The 13792-nt window shown below is 41.4% G+C and overlaps 1 protein-coding gene across 3 annotated transcripts in view; it reads left to right on the top strand.

Annotated features, from left to right (window-relative positions):
* The window catches only part of ALG9 (ALG9 alpha-1,2-mannosyltransferase), a 96032-nt gene that overhangs the window by 26552 nt on the left and 55688 nt on the right, over positions 1-13792 (top strand). For all 3 annotated transcript variants that reach the window (XM_046017156.1, XM_046017155.1, XM_046017157.1), the window contains 4 exons: positions 6162-6284; positions 9093-9247; positions 12030-12159; positions 12822-12969. In XM_046017156.1, the coding sequence (XP_045873112.1) occupies positions 6162-6284; positions 9093-9247; positions 12030-12159; positions 12822-12969 (556 nt within the window). The remainder of the gene's footprint in view (positions 1-6161; positions 6285-9092; positions 9248-12029; positions 12160-12821; positions 12970-13792) is intronic.

A 13792-nucleotide genomic window follows, 5' to 3' on the forward strand; every position in this document is an offset into this window, starting at 1 on the left:
TAATTTTGGGAAACTGACTTTACCTTTTAAACAGATTATTACGTATTGCTGTTTTGATTGATCACTTATAAAACTTTGAGACTATATGAAGGCAGTTGCCAAGATAGATGAGGTTTATAAATCTAGTAACCTGCAGTTTGGCTGGGAGAGCAGAAATGACACAATCGATTCCGATTTATGTTTCTGGTTTAACGGTGGCCGTGTTGGGGATCTTTGTTTTGGGATCCAGCCTAGAAGTGGCCAGTTTTTTCTTAGATGTTGGCATCTGCCATTCATTTTGTCCAGTGTTTGCCTGGGAGGAGTGCCTAGAGCTCTGTTCTGCCTGCTTTGATGAACTTGGGAGTGCTTCAGTTCAGATGTTGCTATTTTGAATGTATAGGAAGTGATCACTTTCCTGGTGATGGAAAAAGCCCTGTTGGGACAGAAGGCATTGTCATACTGGGCATCAGCAGGACTGATGCCATGCTGTAGTCAGTCAGACTTGAGAGGGTTGTACCTTGATGTAGAATTTTTGTGCTTTTATCTCATCTTTGAATTTGACGGTTTTGGGGTGGGGTTGATATCCATTCTTTTAAAGAGTAACTCCTTCTGCAGAGAAAATACTTCCTCCATCTTGAAGTAAGTGTTGTTTGTGTATTCTAGGTCCTCAGTAAAGATTTGTCATGGTGATGTCATGATGAACAAATTTGGTAGTATCCATCAGATTATATTACGCCCTGATCGCTCTTCTGTCCTACAGCTGTTTTGTTAGACCTGTTGTGGTGTATTAGGTCAGGATTTGTTTGATGCCAAATAAAAACAATAGGGGTAAAAGTACTTTTTAAAGCAGAGTACTTTATAATTGTCACCTAACTGATCATGGGTGAGTCCATTCAGTAAATACGAAAGACTGAATTTTTATTTATTTAATTTATTATTTTTAAAAGATTTTATTTATTTATTTGACAGACAGACATCATAAGTAGGCAGAAAGGCAGGCACAGAGAGAGAGAGGAAAGCATGCTCCCTGCTGAGCAGAGAGCGCAATGCGGGGCTTGATCCCAGGACCTTGGGATCATGCCCCGAGCCGAAGGCAGAGGCTTTAACCCACTGAGCCACCCAGGCGCCCCAAGACTGAGTTTTTAATAAATACTTTGATGCTGTCCAGTTGTCACACAGTGAGACAGCCTATCTTTTGTCATGGAAACTCCGGCTCTTTCACTTTGCCTACATGTTTGGTACTACTTAGCATTATTTTGATTATTTTGGAAGACTTTCCTGCTCCAAGTGCTTCATTAGCTATGGTAGGCACGTTTCTTATCTGAAAATTACAAATGCACCGTGTTGATAGTTTCTGCCTTCGTGTCTGTCTTCTATATAAGCCAGTCATACTTGAGCAGATAGATAACTGGATTTCAGCTAAAGAAACATTGAATAAATTGCCTTTGAGCATCTGTGTCTTCATAGAATTTGCTGTCCAATAAGGCTGCTGTCACAAGAATAGGTGATTACGGTCCAGTGTATTATGTGCTACAGCAGGAAGATGGCGAATCCTAGGAGCGGGTCCGTCTGGTGGTGCAAGAAGACTTCTCAGAGGTGGTGGTCCTTGAGCTGAGCCTGGAAGGGAGAGTAAAAGTTCAGTGAGTAGACGCTAGAGGAGTGTATTTTAGACGACTGCAGTGTCCAGTGGAGGGTCTGCTGAGACCAAAAAAAAAAAAAAAAAAAGATTGAACATTGGATTCTTTTTTTTTTTTTAAAGTTAAACTAGTTTTACAGTGTTGGCTGATTTTAGGTAGAAACTACACAGGCGTGAACTAGATAAATTCAGTCTCTCTGTTGTGACTATAATGTAAATATTTACTCTGTTGTTCCTGGTTTTCAAAGGGACCTTTTGATACTTTCTTGGCCAGAAAGCATTTATTAATGACACAGTCCAGATCTGAGCTGACTCTTGGGAAGCCAGGAGAAAGAAAAGGAGTACATTTTTCACGACTATTAATTACAATAGTTTCTGTTTAGAAAAAAAAAAAGCCTGTTATGTACCAGAAATTCTACACAACTGTCTTCTTCCCCTCACAAAATCTCTGTGAGATAGGCGTTATTTATTTTTACTCGCAGCTGTGAAACCAAGGTGGGGATGGTTGGGGGACTTGCACATAATTAATAAGTGGCAGAAATGGGATAAGAGCCCAGGGTCGTCTGACTCCAAAGCCTGTGTTCTTTCCACTGAGAACAACCTCAGCAAAACCCCAGAGTTTGGCAGCTGAGATTCTACAGGAGAATAAACTTGCTGAAACACAGCCGAGTTAGAGGTAGTAGAAGATAAGCTTTGATCTAAAGAAGGGGCAGGAAGTAGCCATACCTTGGAAGGTCCCATGCACTTAGGCTGGGAGGATGGTCAGGAGCCTTTGAGAAGCTTCGATGGCACGACGCCATGGGCTGTCTTTCACAGGACGGGGGCATTGCGGCACCCTTGTCAAAGAAGGAATATTTGGACGAGGTAAAGAATACTTGGCATTGGGGCGCCTGGGTGGCTCAGTGGTTTAAGCCGCTGCCTTCGGCTCAGGTCATGATCTCGGGGTCCTGGGATCGAGTCCCGCATCGGGCTCTCTGCTCAGCAGGGAGCCTGCTTCCCTCTCTCTCTCTCTCTCTGCCTGCCTCTCTGCCTACTGTGATCTCTCTCTGTGAAATAAATAAATAAAATCTTTAAAAAAAAAAAAAAGAATACTTGGCATTTAGGAAATTTAGTATAGGCATAAAATTGCAAAGTCATAGGCAAAACATCCCTTCGGTGTCAAAGATCAAGAGGTAAAATTTCATGTTGCAAAAAAGACAGTGGCTGGTCATGGCACTGATTTTGCTTTTAACCTTGTAACACTTGAAGTTTGTAGATGTTGAGGTTGATAAGCATTTTTGTGTGGTGAGTGAAGAATCGTGCTCTCTCAGGAGGAGCTCACAGGCCTGGGGAAGGCGTGGGAGGTTAGGTATGAGAAAGGCCCTTCCCTCAAACAATGCAGGGGGTCTGCCCCAGGATGCCACCTCGCAGCTTAGGACATGACCCGTGCCTCTTCCGGTGTTTTTATTCACACCTGTCAGATCGCTGGACGGGACATTTCGGAAGGCAAAGGCTAATGGCCTTGATGAAAAGACTCAAAGTTTCTTATCCTTGCAATGGCAGAGGATGAAGCCCCCGTGAGTCTCTTGAGAGTTGACTGTCAGCCAGAGCTGTCCAAGAGCTTTCATTCTTTCGCTAACTGTTTTTGCTGAACCTTGGTCTCTTTTCGCTCTTGGTGTTGCAAATTTGACTTTTATAAGATGATTTACTGTAAGTTAGTTCTTGCAGTTCTAGAAAATTGTAGGTCTATAAAATGGTTTCCTTTCATTCAATCTGGGGAACGGTAAACATGATCCATTCTTCTTTTAGCCTCTTTGAAGGTTCCCTTTAGCTCATTTGAATGGAAGGACTTGAAGCACTTTCCCTAAAGAGGGAGATGGGTGAGTCATTCCCTGCAGAGACCCTACTTCCAGCTTTCTTTGACTGCACACTTTGCACCAGTTAAATGCGTAGCTTGTCATGTTGACACATTTTTTTCTGCATAGTTCAGCTTTGATACTTTCTGGGAAATAGCATCAAATATCTCCCTGGAAAGAGATAAAAGGTTTTCCTCCTTTCTCTTTTCAGGCAGGTGTCTTATCAAGTAGGGGAGGACACTGGCTGACAGAATTCACTATTTTTGTCCCTTTTTGCCCTTGTTTTTAATACTCTTGTCTCTTGAACTTTACCCAGTCTTGGCTTATCCTCCAGTTTTTACCCTGTTCTTCCAGGAAGTAACAGTCTATTATGAAATGTTCATAGCCTAGCTGTGAACTTGATCTGTGAGTTCCTAACAGCTAAACATTGTTGAGTTTACCAACTTAATACTTTCGGTTCAGAATCTCAGAGTATAAAAGGATAGCTAGCCCTATTAGAAGGTATAATAAGTTGTGGTAGAGACAAATATTTGCTGGAAATAAAGTGCTTCTCTGTAAAAACAATATGTATTTGTAAGGCTCAAAGAGAAAGAGGCTTTTTTTTTTTCTCCCAACTTTGATGCTTATTAGCATCTGTAAAAGATGATGTGAAAGGTGACATCATTTCTCCTAGTCACTCTGGTTTTTCTTCTCAGGTCCAGATTTCCAAAATTTGTTTAGGAAAAGGGCAGGTCAAAGTTGATATTGCTGCCTCCATACTAGTGGTCAGGAGATGATACAAAAAACGACCTTTCTTGGGGCATTGACTCAGTCAATTAGCATCTGACTCTTAATCTCGGCTCAGGTCTTGATCTCAGGGTTGGGAGATCGAGCCCCACGTCGGGTTCCTTGCTGGGTGTGGAGCCTGCTTAAACAAAAACAAAAGCAAACCCCAAAAAACCCCAAAAGCCCCAATCCAAAACTACCTTCCTGGAAACTGGATTCCTAAAGGACTCAATTTAGGAAATGCGTTGTTAAATATTAATTAAAATCCAGAGAAGATAGGTATTTCTATATGAAAATCATCAGTTTTCTGAAACCCAAAAGGTTATTTGTAAGGAATACCAGATATAAATATGTCTCTAATGAACTCGGCCTGGGCCAGGACCTCTGTTCGTGGCCACCATCAGCGTATGTAGACGGGAAGGAGGGCGCTTTCCCAAAAGGTGACACACAATTGCAGTTGAGTCTTTCCTCAGGGTACCCCTCCCGCTTCTCCCCTAAATGCTTCTAGCATTACGGGTTTGGTTTCTAATCTTATTCTGCTGTGCAAGCTGCAAGCGTGTCAGGTTTTTCTGACTCTTTCTGCCTCCTGATCACCCTTTTAAGCAGTGCTGATTGCGGGAAATTGCCGTGGTGCAAGGCGGGTGTCACAACACGCAGTGATTAAAGCCCGCATGTGTCATTCACTGCCTGATTGAAGTAATCACACAGAGGGGAAGAGCAGAGGACAAACCTGCTACATGTGCAGAGGAGGGCTGCTTCTCCTCATGCGGGTTAAGGATTTTGAGTTAAAGAATCAAAATTCATGTGAATAAGACTTGTGTTTTCAGTCATTTTGTTTCACTCTGAGTCCTCAGCACTAAGCGAGATCTCAGTCTAGGGACATTATTTTCCTAAGGAAAACACCTTACTGCATTTTACCAAATGCAGGGTCCCTTGTATACACGACTACAGGATAGCGGTTAAGCATATCGAGGGGGAAGATCCTAGAATATAAGTGGGACATACAGGAGAGACTAAAAAGGGGAAAGGCCTCAATAGCTCAGTCCCGCAAGACTGCTCCCCCCACCCTCCCCACTCCAGACACCAGTCACAAGTCCACAGATGGTCTCTTCTGACCCACCACCTGTAGATGGGAAGTTCAGCAACCCCCTCTTGGGGTTCAATTAATTTGATAGAGTGGCTCAGAGAACTTGGAGAAAAATTTACTTAAATTTACCAGCTTATTAGGGAGGATATTATAAAGGATATAAGGGAAGAGCCAGTTGGAAGAAATGCACAGGGCAGGCTTCGTGGGATGGAGCTCAGAACTCCAGTCCTTTCCAGGAGCACCACACTCCTCGCACTTCTGGGTGTTCATCAACCCTAAGTTCTCTGAACCCTGTCCTTTTGGGTTTGTATGGGGCTTCATTACACAGGCAGATTGGTGAAATCATTGGCCATTGGTGATTAAACTCAATTGCCAGCCCCTGTCTCCTCCTCTGAGGTCAAAAGGGTGGAACTGAAAATTCTAACCCCCCCAGGCACATGGTTGGTTCCCCGGCCATCAGTCCAGACCCTTAGGCTACGTAGGGGCTTTCCCCAATTCTCCTAATTAACAGGAGGCCCCCTTATTGCTCTTTGATTAGGAAATTCCAAGGGTTTTAGGAGCTCTTTGCCAGGAATGGAGATGAAGACCAAATAGAAATTGCTTATTAAGAATCACAGTATCACCTCTAAGCTATTTAAATTACCTCGTTGTTCTGGAAAAGTGACCAATCCCATTCTCTTCCCATCTTCTGCTCTTGGGCTTCCCCTGTGTGGCGGAGCCCCAGGAGCTGAGTTCCCATTGTGGACTCATTCCCTGAGGCATCAGGCTATCAACATTACCTGAACAAAGAACATTTTGAGTCAATGTTGAAGGTGTTGAAGGCATCTGCTAATGATTCCTTATCTGTTTGTTCACTCAGGTACGGAACCCTGGTATTTCTATTTGATTAATGGATTTCTCAATTTTAACGTAGCCTTTGCTTTGGCTCTCCTGGTCTTACCACTGACGTCTCTCATGGAATACTTACTGCAGAGATTTCATGGTGAGTGGTGTAAGGGATGATAGGTTTTGGGGGAGGAAGAAGCAAATAACAATGTATACTGAGAAGTGAAAATGATTCTTTTTCTGTTCTCCATTTTCTTCCTACGGAGATGGTTGGCTTATTGAAATTTCAATCTGTACTTAGAAATTTATGTGAGGATTTGGTTAATAATTGCAAGTTAAACTGACAAAGGGAGGAACTTTATATCCTTTCAGGTGGGGGGAAATGAGTATAGCATACAGAACCACCCAGGGAGGCAAAAACAGTTCCAGAATCTCAGGAGTCTTGTGTTTTTTAAAAAAAGAAGTGTAAGTTGGCATGGAAGGTGGCTTGAGATAGTAAGTGATAGAGGTAAACGCTCTTTGGGGAATTATTTCAACCAAAAATTTGAAAACTAAACCGTACAGGGATTTCCCTCCCGTTTGATACTGAAGTGAGAGAAGCTTTGGACTTCGTAAGAAACATTATGCTTCCCTTTGTTCCGTTTTGCTTCTGTGTTTGCCTTATCGTGGAAGCTTTGGTTTGTCAGTTATTTTGCTTGCTCTGACTCTCTAGTGCACAGCCAGTGTTTTCTCAAGTTGTCACGGATTTGGGCATCTAGTGCCCATGTTTCTTTTATGGAAGACAGATTTGAGCAGGAATTCATATGAGCTTTGGAAAGAGATTTAATTTCAGACTTTTCAGTCTGAGTTGGATGCCATATGATCTCCCCATCCCACCCCTCATTCTGCTTTTCTACTATTAATGGTGTATAAGGGTTCACTGTGCTATACTGTTGGAATATGAAAGCAGTCATCAATCACTTTTGTTTTAACATGATCATAATGCCATTATCCTAACAAAATCAATAGTAATTCCTTAAACTCGAATACCCAGTTGATATTCAGGTTTCCTACGTTGTCTGAAAAAACAGCTTTTTATAGTTAGTTTGTTTTTTTTTTTTTAAGGATCTGAAAGGGGTCATATACTGAATTTAGTGTTAAGTTTCTTAAGCTTTATATGAGGTTCCGCCCTTTCTTCTTTTTTCTCCTGAAGATTTCTAAAGAAATCAGGTCATTCATCTTGCACAGTGTCCCACATTTGGATTCAGCTCTTTGTCACCTGGAGGTGTTAACTTATTCCTCCATTCCTTGTATTTCCTAAGGATCACTATCTTTTGTGAAAAGTAACTTTTTTAACTGTAAAAATACTTCATGCTTGTGAGAATTTGGAAATGCTTGTGATATAAGTATAAAAACAGCATATTAAGCTGTTCTCTACAGTATGAATCCAATTTTGGTTTAAAAATATGTAATTTACACACATGTCCACCTAGTAAGAAAATAAATGCTGTTTTTTTCTTTATACTTTCTGTGTATTTTATGGTAGAAAAGATACCCTTAAAGGAAAGTAACAACAAAAAAAAACCCCCAAAGAATCAGGAAAGAAATGACCTGTTCCATCAAGTAGTACAACTATAGTTCTGATTTTGTACATTTTATGGAGGACATTGAAAAATTTTAGGCCATATTTTATTTTTTTTAGTGTTTAAATATTTATTTTAGTAATTGCTACCCTCAATGTGAAACTTGAACTCACAACCCCAAGATCAAGAGTTCCATGCTTTTCTGACTGAACCAACCAGGTGCCCCAGGCCATATTTTAAAAATGTATTTGTCTAAAAAAAATGCATTTGCTAGCTTTTTAAGTTACAGGGGAAAAAAGATTTCATTTTCTTATAATTAAGAAAATTCCAACCTAAAAAATTTCCTATGAAGGTTTAAGTCCTAAATTATTGCCTAAGATCTCATGGTGAAATCTTAGAGTAGAAAGTTTAAAGGATAAGCTTGGTATTTCAGTTCCAGAATTTTCATTCCTAAAGAGTTTCTAGAGAATTCCAGATAACTTAGGACCAACAAGATGGATATCGGTGACAGTCCCGAGCTTCTCTTCTAAACTTGCTCATTGTAGACATAATGAACACCAGGGGGCGCTGTCTACCTACCCTTTGCCAGTGATTTCTAGGTGCTGCTGATTATCACTAATTGGAGCACAGAAGGGGAAGCCTTCCTGGTGGGTTGCAGGTTTATCACTCAGTGATCATGTACCTAACCATGGGAACTTTCCAGCAGGTGCTTGGATCTCAGCACTCATTAAATTCCTTTAATTCTTTCACATGCTTCGAGTATATTTGGGTTCCAGTTTTGGGATTCAGAGTGGATGGGTATTGCAAAAGAGGAGAGAAAACGTCATCCGTGTACTTCTTTTAAGAGTGTTTTTATATTTGCATTGAGACAAACTCTTGTGGCTTGGCGAAAGCCAGTAATGGGGGCTTGAGAATCCAGCTTTTTCTTTCCTTTGATCTATAACTATTTGAACAGACTGATTGGTATACAAGAAAGGAGATCGCTGTATTAAACAGAACATGGGAATTAAAACCCAAGAAAGGAGTTTACGTTATGCTTTTGGTTAATCTCATGAACCTTTAATCTTAGTGGCAGGACTCACTGGCGAGAGAAGGCTTTTTTCTCCATCCAGTGTAGAAATTATTAAGCTCTGTTACCCATTGGCTTGACTTTCATTTGTGTTCTAGCCAAATCCAGTATTGTGCCTCCTGTTAGATATTGGCTGTCTTGGGGGAGCTCAGGACTATACACCTCTTTCTACTTAACCCCTTTACAACATCAGAGAAAGTGTGACTACAAGAGCTGAAACATTTTAGGGGTTGCCCTAGAGGGTATTCCTGTTTGTGATCAAGAGAACATTGAAACCAAATGTGTTGTTTTGTTCTAATATGGTGAAAGGTGGATATTTTTCTGTGTCTTACAGTTCAGAATTTAGGCCACCCATACTGGCTTACCTTGGCTCCAATGTATATTTGGTTTATAATTTTCTTCATCCAGCCTCACAAAGAGGAGAGATTTCTTTTCCCTGTATATCCACTTATATGTCTCTGTGGTGCTGTGGCCCTCTCTGCACTTCAGGTGAGTTTCAGGGAAACGGATGTCTGCTTCATTCCGTTTCGCTTTTTAAATTGGTCTTAAAGCTTAAAGGCAAATTATGGCATGCTTCTCCCAAGATATTTTATCCATGCATTGAACCGGATACAGATCACATTATTAAAGCTTGATGTATTGATTGCTTGGCTATCGATCATACTCTTGAGCTGGTTACATTTTTGCATTGTTAATTTGTGTGTTAATTTCTTTCTGTTGCCAACAAGAATCCAGTTGCTGTTAAAGGCGTTTTACTAAGTCGCTGTATAGGCCTCCCACAGGACGGTGGTATCACCGCAGAGCTACTGGAATGTCTGTTCTTCGATCTCAAGATCAGATGAGAACTTGCTCAAGTGTTTGGGATAACACCAGGCATTTAGCAATATGGGATGCTTTGTAATCCTGGCTTAAAACCTGTCCAGGTCAATTCCTTGTCAGAACTAATCTTGAATATCTTTCTGTAGCCTCAGAAGCCCCTAGGCTCTTTTTTGACCTCTGCTACCATTTGCAACTGGCAGTAAAGAGTAATTAGGGTGACAGTTTTTTCCGCCCCCTTAACAGATAGACAGAGGTATAATTTACCCTTTTAAGAAGTGTAAAATTGAATCATTTTTAGTATATTCACAGATATGCATAACCATCACCACAGTGAGCTTTAGAATATTTTTATTACCTCAAAAGGCCCGTACCCATTAGCTGTCATCACTGCCCCCCGCTTATACCTCACCTTATACCATAAGCAACTACTGATCTATTTTCTGTCTCTGTATATTTGCCCATTCTAGGCATTCCATGTAAATAGAATCCTAAAAGTCTTCTGTGACTGGCTTCTTTCATTCAGCAGTATGTTTTTAAGACTTATCCAGGTTAGGATGGTAGTTTAAAAAAATTTAAATTATAAAAGAACTTTATTGTACATAATTTTTCATTTACTACTTTTTAAAAAGATTTATTTATTTGAGAGAGGGAGAGTGTGTTAGAGTACGAGCCTGTGGGGCATGGGGCAGGGAGCAGAGGGAGAGGGAGAGAGAAACCCAAGCAGACTCCTTGCTGAGTGTGGACCCCAATGTGGGGCTTGCTTCCACAACCCTGAGGTTATGACCTGAGCCAAAACCAAGTCAGATGATCAACCAAGTGCACCACCCAGGCACCCTGCTCTTAGTACTTTTTAAATTAGCCCTATTATCCTAACAAAACCACCTTCCTTCCAGCATTTTTATCTGTCATATACCAAACTTTATTAGGGTTGTAACCTAAATGTACATATAACTTTATACCCTTTTAATAGAACTACATCATATGATTTTCATCTATACCCATCTTTTGAATAAGTGTATATTCTAAATTTGGCATAAAACATTGTTGTGGGGGCGCCTGGGTGGCTCAGTGGGTTAAGCCTCTGCCTTTAGCTCGGGTCATGATCTCAGGGTCCTGGGATTGAGTCCCGCATCGGGCTCTCTGCTCAGCGGGGAGCCTGCCCCCTCTGCCCCCCGCCTGCCTCTCTGCCTACTTTTGATCTCTCTCTGTCAAATAAATAAATAAAATCTTTAAAAAAAAATAAAAACATTACTGTGTAATATATGTAATATACTGAATTTGGTACATATAATGATTAGATACATAACTCATGGTAGGTTTAGGATGCTTCCTTACTTCAGTATTATAAACAAACAATGCTAGGATGGATATCTTTCTTTAGGTATTTGGATTCTTTCCCTGGGACAGATTGCCCCAAATATGAAGGAGTTTAAACACATCCATGGCACTCACAAGTAAATATTTGCAAAATTTCACTTCCCCAAAGTTGAGGTCTAGTCTCGGAAGGAAAGGAGGAGGTCAGTCTAATGGGAAGGCGCTCAAAGATTGTAGAATTGATGCATGTATGTGTATATTTTAATAATATTCCTCTAGTTTGTAAAGCAGTTTATTTTTTTAAAATTTGTTTATTTGACAGACAGAGATCACAAGTAGGCAGAGAGGCAGGCAGAGAGAGAGGAGGAAGCAGACTCCCTGCTGAGCAGAGAGCCCGATGTGGGGCTCCATCCCAGAACCCTGGGATCATGACCTGAGCCGAAGGCAGAGGCTTAACCCACTGAGCCACCTAGGCGCCCCTGTAAAGCAGTTTAGCAGATAATTAACAGGCTTTTCCTGATGGTCTATGAGAGGACTTCTTTTATTCTTGTTTGGTCAAGAGACATTCTGTTGATACTAAAAACTGATGAAAACTTCTGAGTGAGAAAAGTAAAGATGAAATACTCGTTATATCAAAATAGAGACACTTCATATATCAAAGCAAATTGCCGAAAAGCACTTTTGTTGGTTTATTTATTTATTTAATAAAAACAATTTTTTTTTTAGGCCGGGTCCACACCTAGCATGGGGCTTGTGCTCCTAATCCTGAGATCAAGAGTCACATGCTCCACTGACTGAGCCAGCCAGGTGCACGGGCACTTTCGTTTAAATATTTAAAAAAATAAATAAATTATTAGGACCATAAGCACTAGAGAGGTTTCCACATATTTTTCCTATGCAGCAGGTGAGAATTCCTCTGGCGGGGCTGACCGGTAGGTAGTCTTGACAGAGTTTGTTTTCATCTTAGAACTCGGGAGTGGGTACCTCACTGAGTGTTTGCAAATGCTCGGACCCTTCACAGAACGTCTGCCGCTGCTTCCTCCCTCTTGGTGTTAGGATGTTTTACAACCGTGTTATGTATATTCTGCAAGTTCTTTTTTTTTTTTTTTTCCTTCAATACAGTTTTCTTTCCTTCTAGAAATGTTACCACTTCGTGTTTCAGCGATACCGCCTGGAGCATTACACGGTGACGTCAAACTGGCTGGCATCGGGAACACTCCTCCTGTTCGGGCTCTTGTCCTTCTCTCGCTCTGTGGCGCTGTTCAAAGGTAGATGCACAGAGAACGTCTTACCCCAGCTCACGAAGCACTTCATGTTGGGGGTTGATGGACACGGGGTGAACACAGTTCAGCTTCAGCCGGTAGGAGGACTGTAGTCTAAGGAGAACCCGTGGACTTAATATAGTGACGGGGATATGACTTCTCTACCTTAAGATCAAAGAGAAGACCGAGAATTCTAGAAGGAATTTGTGACCGACTATAATTTTTTTTTAATTCTTTGTTGTTGTTGTGGTTGTTGCTGTTGTTGGGTTTTTAAAGGATGCTTTTTCATTCTGAAGGCTGAATTAAGGAAGCTTTGAACGTAGGAAACAAATTTGGGGCTCAAGTCCCATGATTATATTCTTCCTATAGTCATTATTTGAATCCAGAAGATTAAAATGTGCTCAAAGAATAGAAGTTAAAAAAGCAGAAGGGTGTAGAGAAGGGCAAGAAAGCAAAGCTGTTTGGTAGAACAGGGTCTCTGCTGTGATCATCTAACGAGCTGTAGAGACGCTGTGCACCAGTGGGGCAGGCTTCCCGCTACGTTTGCTGGGAACCTTCACACTCTTCCATTATGCACGAGTTACAGGGGGACATTCACGTGCATTATGATTCAATGTCAGCCTCTCATCTTACTCATCTTTGATTTCACAAACCTCTCTCCCTTCCAGGGTATCACGGACCCCTTGATTTGTATCCAGAATTTTACCGAATTGCCACGGACCCAGCCATCCACACTGTCCCAGAAGGCAGGACCGTGAATGTCTGTGTAGGAAAGGAGTGGTATCGCTTTCCCAGTAGCTTCCTTCTGCCTGATAAGTAAGTTTCCCTTTAATTCCCAGAATTTTATTTTTTATTTTTCTATTATTTATGTATTGATTTTTTATTTTTATTTTTATTTATTTTTTAATTTATTATTATTTTTTAAAAGATTTTATTTATTTTACAGAGATCACAAATAGGCAGAGAGGCAGGCAGAGAGAGAGGAGGAAGCAGGCTCCCTGTCAAGCAAAGAACCCTATGCAGGGCTCGATCCCAGGACTCTGGGATTATGACCTGAGCCGAAGGCAGAGGCTTTAACCCACTGAGCCACCCAGGCGCCCCTTTATTTATTTTTTAAAGATTGTATTTGACAGACAGTGATAGTGGGAACATAAGCAGGGGGAGTGGGAGAGGAAGAAGCAGGCTCCCCACTGAGCAGGGAGCCCCACATGGGGCTTGAGCTCAGGACGCTGGGATCATGACTAGAGCTGAAGGCAGATGCTCAACAACTGGGCATCCCCTAATTCCCAGAGTTTTAAATCAGGGAGTAAAAATAGCAATTCTGTGGCAGTGTCTCCTTAATTTTTCTTCCATGTTTGGATTTTCACAAAAAGTTGTTGAATAACTGACCATTTCAGAGCTTTTCAGAGCTGTGAGATCTGCAGTGTGCAACCACAACCCATGTCCAGTAGACTGGGTGCCGTGTCTGGCCATGCACCCGCTCTCCCTGGAACCATGGAGGTCCGGGGACTTCTAAAAACACTTGAGGCCCTAGGCTTCTAGTGGCTCTTATTGAGGATCCATATGTAAATTTCAGTAATCATGTGGTATTAATTCACTTCCAGAAGTGGTCTAGAAACTCTAGTTGGAAGAGGGTTTT

Source organism: Meles meles, chromosome 8, assembly GCF_922984935.1.
Source record: "Meles meles chromosome 8, mMelMel3.1 paternal haplotype, whole genome shotgun sequence".
Taxonomy (NCBI): domain Eukaryota; kingdom Metazoa; phylum Chordata; class Mammalia; order Carnivora; family Mustelidae; genus Meles; species Meles meles.